The sequence below is a fragment of the Vigna umbellata genome, chromosome 8 (assembly GCF_029865625.1).
Source record: "Vigna umbellata cultivar VRB3 chromosome 8, Vumbellata_1.0, whole genome shotgun sequence".
Taxonomy (NCBI): domain Eukaryota; kingdom Viridiplantae; phylum Streptophyta; class Magnoliopsida; order Fabales; family Fabaceae; genus Vigna; species Vigna umbellata.
In genome coordinates, this window is record NC_142172.1 from 44,456,242 (window position 1) to 44,479,238 (window position 22,997).

General features: G+C 29.3%; 3 protein-coding genes across 5 annotated transcripts; 2 read left to right on the forward strand and 1 right to left on the reverse strand.

The window, feature by feature from the left end:
• Nucleotides 1-8,952: 8,952 nt before the first annotated feature.
• Nucleotides 8,953-10,969, forward strand: LOC124832405 (gibberellin 2-beta-dioxygenase 8-like). The gene is made up of 3 exons (XM_047306607.2): nt 8,953-9,416; nt 10,235-10,556; nt 10,715-10,969. Exons 1-3 carry the CDS (start codon nt 8,953-8,955, stop codon nt 10,967-10,969), a joined length of 1,041 nt encoding a protein of 346 aa, XP_047162563.2.
• A 1,417-nt stretch (nt 10,970-12,386) lies between these two features.
• On the forward strand, nt 12,387-15,149 carry RP1 (PPDK regulatory protein). Of its 3 annotated transcripts, none has more exons than XM_088096299.1 (4): nt 12,387-13,043; nt 13,248-13,881; nt 14,012-14,150; nt 14,544-15,149. In XM_088096299.1, exons 1-3 carry the CDS (start codon nt 12,642-12,644, stop codon nt 14,113-14,115), a joined length of 1,140 nt encoding a protein of 379 aa, XP_087952425.1. In that variant the 5' UTR covers nt 12,387-12,641; the 3' UTR covers nt 14,116-14,150; nt 14,544-15,149. The 3 variants fall into 3 exon arrangements, with proteins under 3 accessions (XP_087952425.1, XP_087952426.1, XP_087952424.1); XM_088096300.1 differs by having other exon boundaries at nt 14,566-15,149; XM_088096298.1 differs by lacking the exon at nt 14,544-15,149 and having other exon boundaries at nt 12,390-13,043; nt 14,012-14,266.
• A 304-nt stretch (nt 15,150-15,453) lies between these two features.
• LOC124832411 (uncharacterized) lies at nt 15,454-18,911 on the reverse strand. The gene is made up of 6 exons (XM_047306613.2): nt 18,519-18,911; nt 18,316-18,436; nt 17,977-18,171; nt 17,400-17,511; nt 16,314-16,536; nt 15,454-16,225 (listed from the first exon to the last, which is right to left on the reverse strand). The coding sequence occupies exons 2-6, from the start codon at nt 18,340-18,342 to the stop codon at nt 16,156-16,158; spliced, it is 627 nt and encodes a 208-aa protein (XP_047162569.1). The 5' UTR covers nt 18,343-18,436; nt 18,519-18,911; the 3' UTR covers nt 15,454-16,155.
• Between the last annotated feature and the right edge of the window lie 4,086 nt (nt 18,912-22,997).

Genomic DNA, 22,997 nt, shown 5'->3' on the forward strand with positions numbered 1-22,997 from the left:
CTATCCCCTTAAATAAAGTAAAATTGGAAATTCTCTCTGATAGAAACTTTGATACTATTTGGTCAATGTATCTTAAAATTATTGATTTTAGTTTCTATTTTTTCATAGAGTTAAACTTTATTCATCATGTTAAACAAATTGTGAATTTAGCATTAGATATGTTAACATGTATGGTGACATGTGTCTAATACGTGTTGTTTTCTTTATTTTTTAAATAAAATAAATTTAAAAAAATAGTTTGGTTTGTAGAGGTTAGCCCAATTAACTTATTTTTTTCAAATAAAAAGTGCTAAAGTTTTTTGTTTTTATATGGAGGCTTCTTTCTTCTTCTCCAAAACGAAAGCTATTAAGGACTTAATCTTCATCAAGAGTCTCACAGAGGGTGAGTTCAAAGATGAAACAGGTAAAGAAAAGAAAAGGTTTAAAAAAAAGTAATACTAATATTTCTTTTGTTAAATTTAATTATACAACTATTGTTTCGGTTGAATTGGTGAGGGTCGGTCGTCCTTCCTTACTCAATTATCTTTTGATCTTCAATCCTTTCCGAGAACGCGATCCACTCCAATGGGTCGTTGATATGTAGAAGACAGTCCGACGCTCAAGTCAGATATGTTTCACAAAGAAGTCTTTATTGCGATAGTCAAAGATCATTGTACCTGGAGATGAGTTGTCTACTTATAAGTCTTGTAACAACCAAATCCATTGATTAACCATTACTGCAATATATTTTAGGTAATCAAACCTAATAATTAATTATTAATGTCATATATTTTAAATCAATTTGACCTATTAGTATCTGCTTAATGACAATCAATTTCGATCGGTATACTTAATATAGTACCACTATGTTTAATAAAAAAAGGTCTTAAAGATTTTTTTCAATACTAATATATCTTTGTTAAATTAATTATATAATTACGTTTAAGAGAAAAAAGGTCTAAAAAAAAATTATTAGTACTATTATACCTCTATTAAGTCAATTATAGTTTGAAAATAAAAATTAATTAAATTATTATCAACGTTGGTTAATTTTTATTAATATTAAAAGTTATATTTAATGAGTTAAAATATTTTTCAATAAAATATAATTTTATTTAGGAAAAAATAGAATAATTAGTTGTGATTATTATTCTATAATTAATTTTGATTTCTATTTTTTTTCTTCTTTTTATTTCACTCCTTCCTTTTTTCTTCTTTTTACTTCACTCTTTCCTTTCTTCTGTTCTAGAATTATTTTTATAAGTGTTTTAACAAATTTTATTCTTTAAATATCATATTCTCCGTGTACTAATATTTTCGTTTTTATATTTTATTAGTATTTTTTTTAAGTTGTTTTTATTCTATTTTGCTGAATTTTCATTAGAATTAGAAATATCATTAACATAAAATAAAATGGAGTTATTATGTCTAAGAATTTACATCCAATCAATGAATGTAAGAGTTAATATATGTGCGATAATACTTCTGTAAATAAATTATTGAGATTTATCTCTAATCCCTCTGTATAAATTTACATCTGAAATATATGGCCAAACATAAATTTTAAAATTTACGTCATAAGAGATCAAACATAATGACTAATAAAAGGAGTCAAACTTAAAAATCTTATAATCCTAGCGTCACTTGAAGATCTTGATTGTAGAACACAAACTTGAAAAAAAGACTCCTTTCACTGCGAGATCGCCTAGCTTCTTTCGTACACTCCATCGTCAACACTTAGCACTTGTTTTTTTGAGTGGATTTGAGAGAGTGAATTTGAGAGGATTTTAGAGGGTTTGAAGATAATTTTTTTTGTCGTTTATTTGAGTAAATTTGGAAATAAAATTTATGAGAATTAGTATAGAATTGTATTGACGTGACAAATTTAAAAAATTCATTTATAAATTCACTCTCATTTATCTCCAAATTCACTCAAATAAATAACAAAAAAAATCATCTTCAAATCCTTTCAAATCCCATCAAATCTACTCAAAAGCCTATATTGTCGCTGTCATTAGCCTAGTTTATAATAATATATAACTATTACCAATTCTTATTATTTCTTTTATACTATTGGATACATTTCACCTGAATTTTTAATTAACTCCAGGATTACAATATTTTCTTTAGTGTCAAAGTCAACAGCCAAAAAAAAAAATGAGGTGAATAAAATAATAAGACTTAAAGCCAATAATGATTTAAGTATCGAAATCTAACCCCATCTGTTTAGAGTTATCTTTATTTATAAATGTCTCTTTTCCAAAAAAACTATATCTTTTGTTGAAATACAACATAATCAAATAGAAATCTCTTTATATTTTCTTAAAAAATTTCCATTAAATTACAAAAACAGTTAATAAACTAAAGGTTTAATGTCTTAGTAGATTTATATTTTCGTCTAAAATCTCAAATTGATCCCCTCCTTTTTTTCGTATCAATTGGGTCTTTGTTTTTGTAAAATTGAATCAAATAAACCACTGTTAAATTGAGAAGACATTGTTAAGGAAAATGTTACGTGAATATTTTTTAAATGATGTGACATTAAATATTTTTGTATAAATATGTGTTTTATATTTTAAAATTGTCATTATGTTATATTAAAAATATGTTATCTTAAAATTAGCTCGTCTATCCTCTGTAGCATATGAACAACAGAGGAAAAAAGTCAAAATTATGACAATAAAACATGAACATATTTATGCGTTGACTAAATTACTCAAACTAGTTGATATTTAGTATGTTATATAAATATGAACTTAGCATTAATTATATAAACTTGGAGAAATAGAAAATTTTCGGTAAGATTAAAATTTGGGTAGTGTTGAATGTTTGATAAATACACCTTATAATTTCCAGGCATTTAATCAATTAATTTTTCTCATTTACTCATCGCGGTCATGTTTAGACTGTATTCTCTACAAGACTAGCTAAAAAAAGTCTTAAAATCATTGGGTTCATCATAGTGTGCATAGAATTGGTATGCATTGAATTTAGGGAGAAAAAAAAAGGAGACTAGTTTGGTTCGAGAGTTACTTTTATTGGGCTTTCAATAGCAGCCCACAAAGTTGGCCCAACTACACCTCAAGTCAATTCTTTTCCGAAAACTCTTGCAATTTGATTAATTTATTAAAATTAACTTGTTTAACTTTTTGAGAAAGTTTGAAAAAAGTGTTTACCTCATCATTTACTCTTTACTGGAATCCGTTCATCCAAAAATAAACAGGCTGATATATTCTATGTACCACTTATTATTAAACTAATTTTTTAATAACAAAATATTATAAAAGTAAGCTTTAGGATTTATTTTTAGAGTTAGTGTTTATATATATATATATATATATATATATATATATATAATATATAATATATATATATATATATATATATATATATATATATATATATATCTATATATATACCCAGCACATCATTCAATCGTGCTTACTCCAACATGTGATCATTGTAAAGAGAGAAAAAAAACACATATATTACTAACATTTATTTATGTTTCTTTTATCTAATTCTATTATCAGTTTCTTACTTGTTTTTTGTCATTCTTATCTTCCCTATTATTTTTAAATAACATTACTTGTCGACGTACTTGTTTCCGTGTCTAACCTCACAGAATACACATTAATGATCACTGTAGACATAAAACTATGTTTTGAAGGTTATTTCAATTATTTGTTCTTTTTTTTAATTACAAAACTTGTTTGAATGAAAAAAATGTATTTTTAAATGTTAAATTTCAACTTTAATTTATTATATATGTTTTCTTTTCATTTTAACTTTCATTATTATTTTCTATACATGAGGTAAAATATTTTTTCTCTTCTTTTACTCATGGGAAACACATGTTTTATAATTTTTATCTTTATTTTATATAAGATAATTATTTTAATCAGCAAAACCTTAATAATGATATATAATAATAAGTTTTTATTAATATTTTACATATACTATTTATTTCAACCATTAAAATTCATATAAAATAAAGTATATACACGTATATTTCTATAGCCCTATGCTTATTAACTATCTGAATAGATAATTTGATTAAATGTTTATAACTTGAGTTATATATTGGTTAACCATAGCAATGACTGATAATGAGATTAATTAAGAAATTGTTACTTGGTTAAACCGGGAAACCTTATCTACATGAATTGAAGTAGGAGGGCTATTGTTCTGCAGTGGAGCAACAGAAACATAGATTTTCACACGTCACTCATGAAAGCTTACGTATAGATAAAATCCCACGTTAAATAAAATAAAAAATAAACATAAGTTTATATAAACAAGATATCTCTTGATATGAGATCTTTTAAAATAGTATCAAAAACAAATTCGTAAGTAAACTATTAAAAAATTAAGGTTAAATTTTACTGACTTGATGTGACTTTTGACGGAGTCTAGTTTGATAGTCTAATAAAATCTATCTGTCATTGTTATTTAATATACATAATTTTTTATATGATATTTTTTTTAAAAATTTTTTATTCTTTCTTAAAATGTAAAAATTTACTTTTCTTACAATTATTTTATTTTTGTAATATATGTTAAATAAATATAAATATATATTGCCATATCATTACTTTTTTATGTTTTGCATCTCACATCTGCCTCTCTCTCTCTGTTCATTCATGTATATTGTTGCAGTCTCCATATCAATGATGTGTACAAAATAAATATCCACCATATGATCAAAGCATATACGTGCACAAAACTTGACCTCTTATTTCTTCAAACCTCATGATTTTAATTGTATTTTCACAACTCAAAAGTTGTTTTCTAAATGGATCAAGAAACTCAATCCTAAGAAAAGATAACTCTTTTCGTATTTGGGTTAATGCCATTTTTCACACTTCAATTGTGTAAAAACATGTGTCGATTCTCTTTTATCACATTGTATAGTGGCCAGAAAATATTTCCTTAAAGTTGTAAAACGTGTCACGCATGATGAGTTGTTAACATCAGCGAAACATACGTAAGCAACAGATTGGTTCGAATATTATGAGTATAGTTATGTCGTGAACAAGGTGCTTCAGTGTATTCAAAGTCTTTGGAGCAACTCATCATTCAATCAAGACGTCAAGACGTCCCATAGATGATCTTTACCCACCTAACTACTATTCCCACGTGAAAACATATATTTCAACCACAAATCATATTATGGACAAATGAAGTTATTCTTTAATATATTTATATTTTAATTACCACGCATCAAATTTATATTTTTTAATATATAATTGTAAAAAAAACTAATATTTGGACATATTTAATTTGTATAAATGACGGAGAATTTCCCACTTCAACCATGTAATCTTATATATATATATATATATATATACAAGGGTTTGCTAACATAAGTATGTTCTTTTGTTAATTGGTACATTTTAGCAAAGTATATCGAGTTTTACTAGACAAAAATACATTTATATATTATGGATTCTAAGTTTTAAGATCAAGGGTATTTTAATAATTTTCATTCTCAAAACTAAAAAAAAATAAAAAAATTCTCAAACCCTTATTCACCCCACTCTAATCCCTCGTTCCTCTCAATTCTTTATCTTTCATCTCTCTCACTCTAACATTATTTTTTTCATCCCTAAAAACCAGAAACACTCATCTAATCTTAATCCATCTTCCCCAGTTATCCAATTTGTTTTTTTCTCATCTCTGTCTTCTCTCTCACCCACACACAATAACCTATGATACCGCAATTTGTTGCTCTTGCTCTGTTTGTTCATTTGTTTTCCACTTTAATAACAAAATAATTGATGATGTTAATGTTTATTTTTGATTGGAGGGTTGTGTTATATCTTTTCCCTTTTGATTGTTATTAAATTTTGATTTAAAATTTTAGAATTAGTAGTTTATTTTCATAAAGATTTGATATTTTGACTATTAAGTTATCTGGAAATATTTTCCAGAAGAGAAAAATCGTTATGTGGAAAGGGGATTCCGGAAGGGGTAAGTCATTGTCCAGAAAATGGATTTTTAAAGTCAACTCTTAAAAATAATTCTAAAAACATTTTTTTCGCTTAAATAATATTTGAGAATATAGTTTTCACCTTTCTACATAGAACCAACGTCAAAACACAACAAAAAAAATGAAGCTCCTGGTCATGGTACTAAATGATTTAACAAGAAAAAATTATTCAAGAGAGTTATGAACATAAAAAATTGTTGTTGTTGACTCTGTCCCCTTATTCAGAAAAGAGATCACTACTCGTTCCCTTTCGAATGTTTCATATTGATAATCATATTTTCATTTCATTTTTGTAAAAAGAATAAAAATATTCTAACAAATTACACATATTCTAGATTTAAGCAAATTGCATAATATTGAGTAGTTTTCAAGAAGAACTGCATTGATATATGAGTTAATTAAAAATCAATCAGAGATTAGTAAACTAGTCATAATAAACTTGTAAGCTCTCAGTTGGACCAAAAAATTACTTTCCAAAGTAAATCACATCATGTAAGTTTATTTTGAACAATTCACATCTTGAACTTGTTTGGTCAATATAAACATGATGTTGTGATTCTGATTTATCATTTGCCACAGAAGTGAAATTAAGAAAAACAAAACGCATTAAATTTTAAATTGGATTTTAAACTTAATAGATTTGTTACCATCATACTCATAGTTTAACTTCTACTCCTTTCATTTCTATGATTTTATCAAAGTTGGTATTGACAAACTAAATGTTTTGCAACTATTATGGGTTTAACGTCATTTGGTGGGGGATTTCTTGTTTTTTTTTAGTTTTAAAATTATTGTAGACTTTAGTTTTTTACAAATTTAATAACAATCAGAAGGGAAGAAAAAATATAACACATCCCTCCCATTAAAAATCAACATCAACATCATCAATTATTTTGTTAAAGTTGAAAACAAATGAACGAACATAGCAAAAACAACAAATTAGGGTGTCGCTAAAACTTATAATTCGTAATATATAAAAGTATTTTTGTCTACTAATATTCGGTAACTTTGCATATTAACTGGAAAAAAAAACTTTAACAAACTCCATATATATATATATATATATATAAATAAATAAATAAATAAATAAATTGTAAGAAGAAGAGTATGATTTAAGATCTATTTTATTTATAAACAAGTAAGGTCGTCTTATTATATTTTTTATTTATCCATTATGAAATAGAATTATCTAAAAGATCCTACACATACTAAAAATAATTTAATAAATCACTTTTAATTGGTTTTCCAATATATTTCATATATAACTATTTATATAAGAGGAATGGATGGAGTATCTAGCCACCATCATTATCCCTAGCTAAAATTGAAATCATTAACAACTTAGGATAAGACTGTCAACTTCGGGATATATTAATTAAGGATTAAATTTATTTTTTGAAGATTTGAAAAGAGTTAATTTATAAGTAAACTAATTTCAATCTAAAAAAAATAGAAAAAACCCTATAAAAAACTCTTTAAAAAATTATAAAAATGATTAATTAATCTTCAAATTAATAATTTAGTAGTTTTCACTATTTTTTTATAATTATTAATAAAAATAATTCTATTGACAAATTTTATAAACAAATTTTATAATTTAAATTAATAATAAATTTATCATTAAAACCTGCCGGTTATATATATATTAGTAAATTATAATACTTTCATCAATAAAGTATTCAATGGTATATTTTATTAGTGAATTTTGTCGATCAATTATAATTTTGACTTTTTAACAAATTTTTTAGTTGATAAATTCGTCAATAAATTGAACAAATTTTTCATTCAGTTAGATGTAACCTTTTATATATTAATAGAAAATGAGTGAGAAAAAAAAAAGAGAAGAGAATGGATGAAGAGGAGCAAAAAGTTAGAATCAATGGCGACAACGAAGGCTCGATGATGACAACGATTATAAGAGAGTGTGGTTGCTAGTAGAAAAAGTGAAAAGAAAAAAGTAGATAAGACAGAAAAAGAGCTAGTGGTTCACACGATGATGAGATGACGAAGAGGAGATTTGAAAAAAAGAAAGAAAATAAAGAGGAAAAGAAGATCTACTCTCAGTTTTTATCAATAAATATCAACAAACAAAATTTGTCCATAATTTCTTATAAATGTGTATTAACAAATGTTAACATACATATTTGTGAGCATAAACAATTGTTAATTAATTACGAAATTTTGTCGATAAAATTTATCAACAACCACTTTATCAAAATATTGTTATCTTTCAACTTCCATATATGTCCTTGGTATTATCAGTAGCAATAATAATTGAGGGACTTGTAGCCTATAAATTATCACCAAGTCCGAAAATGTAGCTACCTAAATTACTCTCTTTAATTTCCAAAGCTGAAAGCAAATCTGATTGCTCATTGTTCCTGGCTAGTCTCCTTATATGTGTGAGCCACGTTTCTCTGCTATGCCTCTATAATTTTAATTCCTCCAACAACATGATTATCTCTTTGTGTATTTAAACTGATCCATATTTACATATTCTTTAAAATTCATTTGTTCTTAATAATCATCTTCTTAATTTCTCCCGGAGTGTATTGCTACCGTGTTTTCTTCTGTCATAATAATATATATGTGCGCAAATTTGGTCTAATTATGGTCAAGTTTTGAAAATTAAGATCTAATTAAGACGGCGTAAGCAAAATGGGATTGTATTCTAAAATATAGTTATGATGAAGTTTGGTCTGAACACCAGGATATGTAAAGTCAAAGAAATTAATAAAAGCAGCGGATGATAAGAAAATGACTCGTACTACAATCTTGTGTCAACTTAAAGACATGCAACTAGCTACGTACCTTTATCTCTGAAACCTTTCAATCAAAGACGAAATATGAACAGAAAAAAGGAAGCTACAACTACTGGTTCTCTCTAATTATCCCTTTTTGTCTCCATCTATCAAAATGAATGAAGAAACACAACTGATTTATCCTGAAAATTCTCTCCTTTCGGCCACCGCTGACAAAGCATGGACTCGGATTCAGACCCACCCCTTCACGAGGCATACGAGATGCTCCTGAGCAAGACCCGAAACAGCAACGAACAGAGTGGTTTTGATGATGATCAGCTGTTGGCGGTGGAGAAGACAGAGTTGCCAGTGATCAGTGTGAATCATTTAGCAGAGAGTGATGAAGGGAGGAGGGAGGAGTGCAAGTCTGAGATAGCGAAGGCTTCTCAAGAATTGGGTTTCTTTCAGATCATTAATCATGGAATTTCCAATGATGTTTTCAGTTGTTTGAGGGTCGAACGGGAGAAGATATTTAAGCAACCTTTTGAGAAGAAGAGCAAAGAGAACAAGTTCTTCAACTTTTCCGCCGATCGCTACCGTTGGGGAGCCCCCACTGCAACATGCATTAGGCAGTTATCTTGGTCTGAAGCATTCCATATTCCTCTAACTGATATTCTGGGTTTCAGCGAATCCAACACTTTCAGGTAATCAAGTTAGTTATTTAATCATAGGACTATATGATATGTTATGATTTTTTTTTTTAACAATTTTTTTATAATAATTTAAGCGTTATTATTTTATTCGTTCAAAACGAATTAATTACAAATTATCTTGATGTAAGAATGTTATCAAAAAAGAAAAATATTTTCCTTAATTTTGATGTTTGATGATCATGTTTTTATTATGTCGTGGTTTTGATTGGGTCGTGTTTATTCTTCTTAATACTTATTCAAATACAAATATTTTGTTATGCATGCACTGAGTTTAGGGAAGTTTGACATGAAAGCACTGTTTAGATTAATATCATTAATTATAACGGAAGAAAAAAAATATTATATATATAATAGTATATTATTATAAATAATAAAGAATTTAAAAATATGCTGAATACTTTTTATTAGTTAATCTTGTCCAAAAAATTATACACATCAATCAAGAAATAAAATATGTAAAAAGGATCATTCAGATATGCTCAACTCATTAGTGAATTAATTTTATTAGTGAATTCAAAAAATTTTAAGTTCATTCAACTCACGAATTAATAGATTAAACAGATAGTTTATTTAATTATAATTTTTTTAATTTAAATAAAAAGACAATTTTTTTAATTAAAATTTAAATAAAATTTAATTTAAAATAAGATTAAACTCTAAATATAATTCAAAATTACGAAAATACAAAAGGTTTAACCGCATTTATAATAACAATTAAATTTTCTCCGCACTATGAACTGTCTGTGATCAAAGAAACATGTAATTTATAAGAAACTGTTACAAGTTTATTAGTGTTTCTATATTTGCAGCTCAACAATTAAAGAATTTGCTACTCAAGTTTCTATTCTGGCGAAAACGTTAGCTGATATCCTGGCCGAGAAAATGGGTCAGAAGTGTAGTTTCTTTCAGGAGAATTGTTTGCCCAGCTCTTGTTATATTCGATTGAATCGATATCCTCCATGCCCCTTGCCTTCTGAGGTTCACGGACTAATGCCACATACAGATTCGGCTTTCCTCACCATCTTACATCAAGATCACGTCGGAGGTTTGCAAATCTTGAAAGATGGGAAATGGATTGCAGTCAAACCAAACCCTGATGCCCTTGTAATCATCATCGGCGACTTGTTCCAGGTACCATATACGTTAATTTGTGATTAATGTAAAACTAACTTTATACTGTTAGGTACAACATCTTTTCTCTTAAAGAAGAGCTTTCTCACAGAAAATGTTTATGGTGAATCGTATTTGTGTTAACTTAATTTAGAGCTCTGGTAATCTGTTATACGCAGGCATGGAGCAATGGAGTTTACAAGAGTCTTGAACACCGAGTTGTGACGAACCTAAAATTAGAGAGGTTCTCTATGGCATATTTCTTTTGCCCCTCTGATGATACAGTGATAGAAAGCTGCACAGAGAATTCGGAGTACAGGAACTTTAGCTTTGGGGAATATAGACAAGAAGTTCGAGATGATGTTCAGAAGTTGGGCTACAAAATTGGCCTATCGAAGTTTCTCATAAGTAGAGGGGATACAGGTTCAATATAGATAGATCTCCACACCGAATAAAATATTGTCTGTATTGGATTAAGTTTTCATGAATTTGTTTTTAATATCACTGAAAGATCTCTTAATACTATAAACTCATGTCTATTTCGTATTTTATCTTATGTAAAACTTTGTTTGTACCAACAATATCACCTCTCTTTTTCTTTTCATAGATAAAAGTGCTGTATATGAAACACTTCAGTGTTTCAACCCTCTTACAAAGTTGTCTGTATACGAAGAAGATACATCTAAAATTACAGCATTCACCTGTTATCACCATGTAATCAAGTTTTAAAATTTTCTCAATAAAAGAAAAAAACATCTTTTTATAAATGGTTACTAGAATCTTCAATGATTTTTCAAATTTGGTTTGTGGTTTGAGAAAATATTATTATTGAATTGAAATCATATGATTCGTTAATATAACCATTGATTGTCGTGTATTCTTAAATGTTTTTTTTATGCATTTCTGGACATCAAATACACTCTCGAGACTCGCCCCACCTATATCATATCAAGTTTCATCATAATTCTTTGTTAAAATTCCATATCATAGTATGAAATTTGTGGAATAAAATAAATTGAACTATTTTTAGAAACGAGATGACAAACGGTGAAGAGGCGTTCGCCCTAGCATAGATAAAAAAGAGAGCATGAATAACATAAATTTTCAAAATAAAATTTTCTTACCAAGACTAGTCTTTTAAAAAATAAAAACTGTCTAAATCCTTGTAAAAATAAGTTAAGGCCAAGAATTATGATTTGGGTGTGTTCCATATATAGTTAAGCATGAGTGAGAGACAATTATGTCTATGGAAAGCCATATATGACCTTATACAGACAAATGTTATATTCATATGAAGGAATGTTGTAATTTGCAATTAATTAGTGACCTAATATGCTATTAATTTCTTTGATGATGGAAAAACTAAGTATATTTTTCACTGAAAGAGAAACTATAAAAGCTATTTATGAAACACTCACAAACCACTGCCATTTTGCACTGATTTTGTTTTCTATTGATTTTTAAACTCGCTATGTAACATTTGCTCACATGATTTGTCATGTTTCTTATTTTAAAATCTAATAAATACGATATAAGAAAGGCTTTCGTCATCATAATAAAACTCTGTAAATTTAATAATAAAAAGGTTTTATTTAGGCTCCCTTTTTAGTGGTGGTTGTTTCATAAGAGGATTGTTTGAAATAGGGGTGCATAAAGAAAGGAATGCTGTTAAAATACCAATCCGTCTCAGGGACAGAACTGATAATAAATTTTGGGCCAAAACGAGAACCCACAAGAAGGTTTTATGGGCGACCAGAATAGTAAGAAAATTTTGTGGCGGTGCTCAGGAATCTGACACGACTCTTCATCAAGCAAGAATGTGAAGCGAAACAAACTGCACAAAGCTCCGAATTTCAAAGATAGAGAGAATTGATGTTAATAAGATTGTTGATCTGAGTTACATAAAATGAAAACAAAATAAAATTTGGCTAATAAAACTATCAAAGTAAAATAGTAGGTTACGAAAATAAGTATAGCCCGATATAATAATGGTAATCAAACGTCTTTCTCTAAAAAAAATCAATTGTTGGTATTTGACAATGTTTTCGTTATCCTGATCTTTCCCCAGCCAAGGAGAAAGAAGAAAACGGAAGCACTTTGTAAGCCATGCCAATTTCCCGGTTATGTCCCTCTGTTCCTCAAATCGTAGCGTGCACGCAAAACGACCAAACCGGGTCGAAGGCCGTTTCAGGGAGACCCAAGGGGAGCCCTCAGCTGACCCGATGGTCCAGAGCCCGAGCCTTACGGTCTGGGAAGAAATTGGACCGTTCCAGTCTCCGAACCCAACCACCGGAACCCAACACTCCTCTAAGTCAATTTCCTCTTCCGGTGGACCCAGACGACGCCGCTAATTTGGACGGCGCAGATGTCATGACCATCAAGTCCATCTACATGGTCTCCGACGGAACCGGCTGGACAGCTGAACATTGCGTTAACGCCGCTTTGGGTCAGTTCGATTACTGTTTGGTCGACCGTGGCTGCCCCGTCAGTACCCATTTGTTTTCTGGGGTAAGTAAATGCAAACATCTTATAAAAGTATTTGCTTTACTAATTTTAATCGTTTCATAGTATGACTTTAATTTTTGCATTTACATTTACACACATAGTGAAGAATCATGTCAATAATTATAATTGTGACTGATGTTGTACATGATTTACAGTTTGTGTAGTTATTTTTAGAATATAAATTTTGTTGTTGATGTTGTGGTTAAGATTGATGACACGGAGAAGTTGTTGGAGATCACAAAGCAAGCAGCTAAGGAAGGTGCTTTGCTTGTGTATACTTTGGCTGATCAACAATTGGCTATGGCTGCAAAGCAGGCATGTAAGTTATGGGGTGTGCCTTCCACTGATGTCTTGGGACCCATCACAGAGGCCATTGCTTCTCATTTGGGTGTTTCTCCCTCTGGCCTTCCTCGTGGGGCTTCTGGCCTTCCCCTATCTGATGATTACTTTCGTAGGATTGAAGCTGTTGAGTTCACCATCAAGCAAGACGATGGGGCATCTCCCCAGAATCTGGCCAAGGCTGACATTCTTCTCACCGGCGTTTCCCGCACCGGCAAGACGCCCTTGTCCATCTATCTGGCTCAGAAGGGGTACAGGGTAGCCAATGTGCCCATTGTTTTGGGTGTGGCGATGCCAAGGACTCTGTTTGAGGTGGATCCACAGAAGGTTTTTGGCTTGACTATAAACCCTCTTGTCTTGCAGAATATTAGAAGTGCAAGGACTAAAACCATGGGATTAAGTTCAGATGGTAGGAGTATTTATTCGGAGATGAGTTATGTTAGGGAGGAACTTGAATTCGCTGGAAGGCTCTTTGCTCAGAACCCTCTTTGGCCAGTCATCGGTAACGAATTTATTCTTCTCAAGTCTTCATTTCTGTCATCTGTGATGTTACATTAATTCATGTAGGGGTTGGAAAATGTTAGCTTTTCAGACAAATGCTTGTGACGTCTTATTTTGCTATCTATTCACAGATGTCACTGGAAAAGCCATAGAAGAGACTGCTGCTGTTCTGTTGAGGCTGTACCATGACAGGAAGAACAAGTGCACCATGTCAAGGATCTCAAAACGCTATTAGAGATGACATGTTTTTCCCACGTTGAACTACAGACTGTAAAGTACCAAATTCGTATAGTGCTATATAGTAGAATTTACTGAATACTCATAAATTTCAGGTTAATTAATCGATTAATCGCTATAATTGAATAAACATTATTTTTTAGTCCCTACATTATTTTTTAGTACTCATACAATACGTACGATTTTAATTTCTTTTACTCTATAAATTTAGATGGTATGAACTAAAAAACATTTAAAATGATATATAAAATAACTAAAAGAGATTAAAATAATATATATATATATATATATATATATATATATATATATATATATATATGATGTGTTTAGCTACAGTAATAAAAATTAAATTTTTATAATTAAAGGAATTAAATCTAAATTTTATATGCCACTTACTTTTTGGGGTATTCTTTTTCTAACTAGCAGCAGGTATGGCTTTTTTTGAAAGGCAATCAGCAGATTCGTCTTAGATATCATTACAGGTATATAGTGAAATGCAACCATCAACTGCTTGTATCACAAGTAATTCGATTCTGAGAAAGAGTTGAACGTGTCTGGTGAACCTACTGATGAATTGCAAAACTGCTTTAAAAAATTTTAGTGAGTGCTGGCGACTTCTCCTTTTGCGAAAATTCTCATGGAGCATAATGAGTAAGTAGAATGCTCTTTTCCTTCAAGGGAAAGGAAGTTCTGTTTCCACCAAAATAGTGAAGTATCCCTCCATGACTGTTGGCTTTATTATCTTGTTGGATCTTAGTTGCACTTACTGATATATGCTGGGAATATTTATTGGTATGTAAGCCATCGATTTTCTTTCCAAAATATCTGGTGGAGTTTAATATTTTATGGTAGTTTGGTTGGCAACACTTTTAGAAAAAATACATGACATACTAAACATGTTAAAATCTTACATTCCAAGCAACTAATGTCATTTACCTTATTTATGTAAACTTGCTGGTGTACCAAACTTGCCTACGGGCACAAAAGCATGAGCAGGTGGATAGCAAGGGGTTTGTTTGTTTTTCTTTCCCATTGTGAAATTCAATAACTCACAAATTTTGTTGGTTGGGTTGCTAATGTTTGTTCACCTAACTGGGATTACGGATTAACAGTTTTGCTGCAACCTTAGAATAATTGTTAGCTCATGTCCATCTGATCTCTTAATATGGTTGAGGACAAATTTTTAACACTTACAGTAATTGAGGGTGGTCCTCAAGTCCGCAATCGAAAACTCGCATTGCTGTTTATATCTTGTGCCAATGAAAACATTTATCTTAATACGGTTATTAAGGAAAAGGATCCAACTTTGACATGCTACATTTTATATAGACCACTGTACTCAACAGACAAAAACTTACTAAATTAATCTTAATCTTCCATACACAGTTTATTCCGAAAGGTTTCCTAATATATAGACATTCTTTGGCCCTACAAAAGGCACTCGTGGATTACAGTTTCATCCAGACAGAAAAAAAACGTCTTTTAGCACGCATGCCGTTTGTGCCTACTTTTGTAGCTTGTAGGTAAGTAGCTCTTATGGGTTTTGGTTTACTTTCCCCTACCTTTTTCCCACTGTAAACATTGAAGTTACACACATTAGAAAAAGTTTCACTTGCCATTACATGATCTAAACAAAAGATACAGGGAATAAAAATAAGGACGGAGTAGAAAGAGCAAAGAGGGACTTTCTGATCCCCAACACCGCTATGCCCTTTGATGAGACTCCAAATAAACTATAGAGCACTCTCTTACATGTGATCTTTATCTGTTGCTGTAATCCATTCACACAAAAAAATATTCCTCCCCCTTTATCATAGTGCAGTATGTCATTGAATTTGCCTTTCGTAGCCCCCCACAGGTAACTGATTCTGACGTCAAGGTGGTGGAAATTTTAGTTGCCTATTGAAAGTCTTACAAATTTGTCTTCAAAATTCTTGTTCCTGAGTTTTGCTCCAATCCTAGGATCTAGATTTTACACAACCCATCATTTCATTTGTCCCATTTATATCAGTGGCATAACTAACTGCTTTCAACCCCCTTATTCATCTGCACTTTGCTTGCTGATAGTAAGAGTGAAGTATATTAGCAACATTGTTCCCATGCTTGACCTGTTTCAGAGCTGAGAAATTAAGACACATAACATAGGGTGGACAGAACAGAATACGAGTACCGAAGCTAATAAGAGCTGAATCTTACAAGGTGGCGAAGAAAATAAGAACTCTTCTAGGATCAAGGAGCCAAGAAGAAGGTCGTTTAAAACTATTTCTTCTGGTTACACTTTTGCTTTCGGTGTTGGTGGTGCACATGTTACTGGCAGTAATAGTAATCTGATGATGAACCTGTGTGTTTGTGGAATGTTGCGTGGACCCTACTGCTACCGTCGCTGACTTTTCAGCCCTGCAGGATCCTGCTAGAGCAGCTGCAGTTCCATAAAACCCACATCACAATATTGTCTCAATTTCTGATAATGACAATACCTGTGGCCCCAAGAATGGGTTACCAACAAGATATTAATATTAATATCAATCTCATGATCTGTAATGTCTGTAGAAATACACATGGTTGACCCAGAATTCTATTTCATTGAGCTTTAATTAATTGACATGTTCTCATAGTAGGTTTCCTGTTTTTCACCCGAACTAATCTCCACCTACCAGGGACTAGGCCGAACTAATTTCACCGCCATCATAATTTTTTATGGACGCAATCCCAGTGTGACTTTTAATCATGTTGATGTCATTATATTCCGAAAGCTAAATTACATTGGATCTGAGATTATGATACTCACAACAATAGTATATTCATAACAGACAGAGTTATACAGCAATAAGACCTAAAAATCAGGGGACAAACACTTTGGCATCACAGGTACAGGTTGGTGCTGAAATATTTAAATGATACCTCTAATTTTGTCACCCGTGTCCACAAATAAGCATATCCATGAACCCAAGTTCCATAATTGTAAAAAATAGAAACAAAAGCGACTGTTTGTAGTTTTATTAAAATTATCTTCAACACGACACACAGGAAGACAAATCTCGAGTTGGCGAATCATTCGGTCCAGGATAGTAAGAAAAATACAAAAAGATATGTGGATCCTCTCATATGTTCTTTATGTGGTATATATTTTTTATATACTTATCTGCAAATTACCATGCACATGAAGAGACTCAAATGAAGATCTAATTCTAAACAAAACAAAACATACTATACTATAGTTTAGATTAGAATAATACAATTAACGAGTTCACAATTTTTCGCAAAGACAATGGTGTATGGTACCTTTTGGTGAGCATGTAGTTGGAACAGTATCCCTATCATGAAGTGTAACATTGCCATTCACCTTCCTGTCGCCCCCACGCTGAGATCCTTTTCTGGAAAGGTTCCGCTGCAACTGTACCGTTGAAATCAATCAATCAATGACGTGAAAAAATATTGAGTTTAATAGCCAATATTGAATAACTGAACAAGTCAACTCCGGGTGGTGAGTTAAGTAAGGGATACATAAAGGTGAAACTTTAATGATAGTATTAAATAGCTTCATCAAAATTTCAACGTTTCTTGAACTTAATTTTATAGTTAAGGTGAGGGAATTGAGGGGCGGAGAATTAATAATAATAATAGAGCTTGAGAAAGACATTCGATTTCAATGGCCGCAAAGGCTTAACAACAGTCGATAACGTGTGTGTTCTCCTTCTCACTTTCATTAATGCCCCAATTATTAGTCTACATTGTACTAATTGCAAGAAGAACAAAACACCACCGATCCTGTTTTGGTTGCAATATGTGCCAAATAATTAATAGAAAGTAAATATAAGTGGTAAAATACAATTTAAAACAGAACATAAAAGGATCTTACTGTAATTCTTGAATTAGTATTGATGCTATCTTTGTTGACGGCGGAAGAGAAGGAATCCATGTCAATCACAAAGCTATCAGCTTCGTCAGCTGAATACTGAAACGCGTTTATGTGATCTGAAACAGAGATTCTCTGGGTACCCATGTTCTTCTGTTCGGATTCCAAAGCCTCGCGAGAAGAAGAATCACCCGAATTCTACAAAAGCGAAACCCATGTCAACAAAGCTACAAGGATTAAGAATTACGGAGGAGTGTGATGACCGAAAATCGAAGAACCCGAAGACCCAAATTTTCAATGGAACAGTCTTAAAGAGAGAAAACCCGTAAAAGAAATCCTTACCAACTCAGGAATTTCTTCCCTTTCCATCACTTTTTAACAGAAAGAAGAAGAAAAAGGGATAACGAAGGAGAAAAAGTTGCCTATGAAATGGGGCACAGCTCAGGCTATAACTATACAGCACCTGATTGCAAATGAAAACGAACCCCATAAGTCAAAACGGTTAAGATTATATATAAAAAAAAATAAAAATAAACAGAACATACCCGTGAAGATACAGAAGTTTCTTCTTTGTTCCTCTTTCGGTTGCAGGATTATAGGAAAAGTGATTATGGCAGTGAAAATGAGTAAAGGGTGCAAAGGACAGATATAGAAGGGCAGTTAGGAAGGTGTTGGTTTGTTATGGTGAAAATTTTTGTAGAAATGGATGGAGTTATAAGAAGTGTTGTTTTTGTCTGATTAGAAGTGGGTGATTTTTTGTGGAAGAAAGAAAGAGGAAAAGACGAAAGAATGGATGGGAAGAGTGTAAGGAGAAAAGAGAGAGAAGGACATCGCCATCATGATGATGATCATGCGGATTGTGGGGTTTGTTCTGTGAAAGAAAAGATATGCAGACATACATAAACAGAGAAGTAAGAAGGGGTTTGATTGCAAAATAGACTCCGTCTTAGCCTTCTTTTCTATCGTCTTTGTTTAATCTTTATACCACCATCTTTGCTTTTCTGCTCTGTTATATCCAATGTACTTTACTTTGAATCTCTGACGTGTAACAGATAAGTACATCTTTGCAGAGGACAATTTTTTTTAAAACTATAATAATTAAAATTTAATGACTGTGTGAAAAAAAATGTTTCAAATATCCATCAATAAATAAATAAAATATTATGAAATTTAATTTTATTCGTTAATTACAAAAAGAAATGGAGCTTACTTTTACATTTTACTATATAAAATAGTTTTTAACTTATTTTCTCATAAATTATAACGGTTCATTTGAATCTTGATATTGCTGTGAACAGGAAAGGATAATGATTATTAATTTTTTTTGCTATTTCTGGAATAATTTTGTTTGAAAAAATAATGTCGTAAATGTACGCTTTCGTATGATTAAGGAAATTAGTTTCAGTAAACCATTTTAAGTATACCAATCCATTTTGCACTTACTCCTATATTCTCTTTTAATCATCGTTGTTGTATTTATTTTTATCTTTATTATAACTTTGGAAAACAAACTTACCTTTATCTACTTAGTAACTTTTTTAAGGAAACTTAATTTTTTCTCTTCTCTCTTCAAGAATAATACCTGTATTAATAGTTATTATCTTAAAATTCAAAATTTTAAATTAATTACGCATTTTAATCAATTTAAACTATTTTATGTTTTAATTTATATGTTTAAAGTTTAACTAAAACTACTAATTTTAAATTCAAACTCGTATATAAAATACCAATTTTAAATTCTTAATCACCAAGTACCAATACCCCTTAAACAAAATTTCACAATTTCAAAAATTATAAAGATATTTATCACAAGTCAACTTGAGTTTTAACTTGACGGACCAATAGCTCAGCTGTCAGTCAGTTAACTCAATTTGTTGAACTAAAATTTCCGTTAATTCTGAGTTAGTTAGGCCAAATATTTTTCATAACGTTACAAACAAGGAATAATATGTTTTAATTGACAAATATAATTTAAATAATTCACTTTTTGAAGTTTACAAATTTTAAAAAATTAAGAGTTGTTTAGTTAAAAACCAAAATAACTTGATTCGTCAATAAAAAATATGATATGATGGTATGGTGGTTTAAAAAATATTATAAAAACTTTAAAAATCATACTGTTAAAGTTTTTACTGTAATGTGAAAAACACATCGAATAGTAATCACAATATTACGAATAAAACTAATTTATCATCAAATTAATAAAAAAAACTATCAAAAAGCAATAGTAATTAAACACATCAAATGTAAAATTTTGCCTCTTCAATAGATCAATTATTAAGTTAAAATAAAAATGGTTAAAGGAGAAATATGTTATCTTAATTTTTTTAAATTATTACACAGGTGAACTCTTATATTTTTGTATAATAATATCTGCATTAGGGATGACAACGGGTTGGGTCGGGCACGGATAATGCTTAACTGCAATCCGACCTGACAAAAAAAAATTCACCCCGTTACCCACATGGATACTCACTTAAAAAATACTAAAAAATATCTGCGAATATTTTAAAACCCGCGGATATCCGTGGATATCCGTAGATATTTAAAAAATATATATTTTTTATAAAATATTATAATAAAACTTAAATAAAATTATAAAAAAATATATATTAAACTAAATATAAATTAAAAATTAATTTTAATTATATTTGACCTTATAAAATATAAATTAATGTTAATGTTAATTTTAATTAAATTAAATTTAAAATTTTTTATTTTTTGTGGGTATAAGATATTCGCAGGTACAGATAGTATAATACTCGCATCCGACCTGTTTATAAACGGGTATTAAAATATCCGCTACCTACAACCCACGGGTAGTAAACATCCGCAGATACCAACTATCCGTTACGAATTTTATCCGGCGAATTTTTTTATCATCCCTAATCTGAATACTCATTTATTCTATATTTTTAGTTTGAAATATTCACGCTCCTTTTTTACTTAAATTTAAATTAAATTATGTAAATATAGTAATGTTAAAAAACTTATCCATATATTTTATAACTATTTTTAAAAAAAATGTTGTCATAAAATATAACCTTTTCCTAATTTATATGAAAATATATAATGGGACAAAAAATATTAATATATAATAATTAACTATTTCATATTTATCTTATATGAAAATTATTCAAATTTTGTATCTTAAACTTTAAATTTTTCCTTTATAATTATATGTTATCTAAAATTTAATTTATAGTTATTGCATAAAATAAAGATTGAATGTCATTTTTAAGTGTACTTCTTTTATTTTGTAAACCTAAATCAGAACCAATTCCACTCAAATGCAAGTTTTGATTCTTTGGATCATCAAGCAGTCTCTTTGAAAAAAAAAAAACTATATATAAAGAAAATTAAAATATATTTCCCAAAAAATTTGAAAATTTTACATATTGACAACGACCATTCTATTTGTATACGATTTTAATTTTTTATTCAACAATTTATTCAATTTATTTAAAAGATAGAATCAAATTGGGCATTTCATCTATGATAGCACCTTAAGTTCAAACTATGATAACACCACTTCATCTATTGGGCAACATGACAACTGAGAATAATGTATCCATTTGTCATGATTGATCTATCTAAAATATGGAGGAGAAAATTAATATAGTTTTGTTGTGTAGAGAAAGAAAAGAGAAAAAGTAATTTAAAATTCTCTAAAATATTTATTATTATTTTTAAATAAATTAAATTATATAAATTTTAAAATAGTTTCGCTTCATCTATTTTTAACTTTATTAAATAAGTAATTTTTTTCTTAGCTTATATTTTCTCCAATTCTATTTTTTGTGTTCCTCTACTTGTAATCAATATAGTCTTTCAATAATTTAAAATCCGAGTACACACCGTGAGAGTATTTTCCCATTTTCAAACTTGTTTTATTTTCACAGTAAATTATTTTATCAGCATTAGAAACAATGACTACTCAACTAAATACTACCACTTGAGTCAAACTGTTGATAGATTTTAATATTATTATTAAAAAAGTTGAATAGATCAAAAAAATTACTTAAACTTAAATAAACAAAACTTTATCGTTGATATATATATATATATATATATATATATATATATATATATATATATATATATATATATATATATATATATATATATATATATATATATGAACAATAAAATGACAATCTTATTCATAATATATTACAAACTCACTATTTATATACATACATGGGAATAAATCAAATTTAACATATAATATTCTTAGAAATCTCATGTCGAGTAGAGATAAGATCAATTTATAATATATAGGTGGTGCAAACCTCACTTAAAAATAAAGGGATTGAGTTAGACTTAAAGTCCAATTGATTAATATTTCTCAACTTATCATTAAATTAAAAGTTTATTTTATAATAGTGATATTTTCAAAAAGTAAGATTATTATGATAAATAAAAAACAAGAAAATATTTTTTTAAAGCATAATAAAATACAAATATTTAATCATGTTAGATTATTAATTTTAAATAAATAATTATGATGATATGAAATTATAAATTTAGTAATAAATAAATAAAACATATTTTTTTATAAAATTATTAATTATGTAACATTTAATAAAATTTATATTAATTTAATTATTTAATTTTAAAATTTAATATATAAAATATAAAGCCAATATTTTTATTTAAAATTCTATAAACAGGTTAGTAGATGTTTGTCAAGTTCAAGATATGTTTGTTTCTAGTAATAACACATTAAGTATATTTTGAATCCACGTGTGTGTCGGATCCTTGTAACAATTGAACCAATTTTTGTTGACATAGGTAATTTTTCTCAGATATTTTTATATGAAGTCAAATACTTTAGGTAAATTTAAAAAATATTAATTTAATACAGAAAACAGTTGGCAGTTATGGTTATGTGTATCTAACCACATAATTTTAAAAAGGTAGTTGGTTATTATACCTTTCATTTTAGGTAGATTTGGTATACACTGTAAAATAGCATTGGTCAAGAGAAGCAAATATCATGAAGATTAGATGTAGATGTTTTC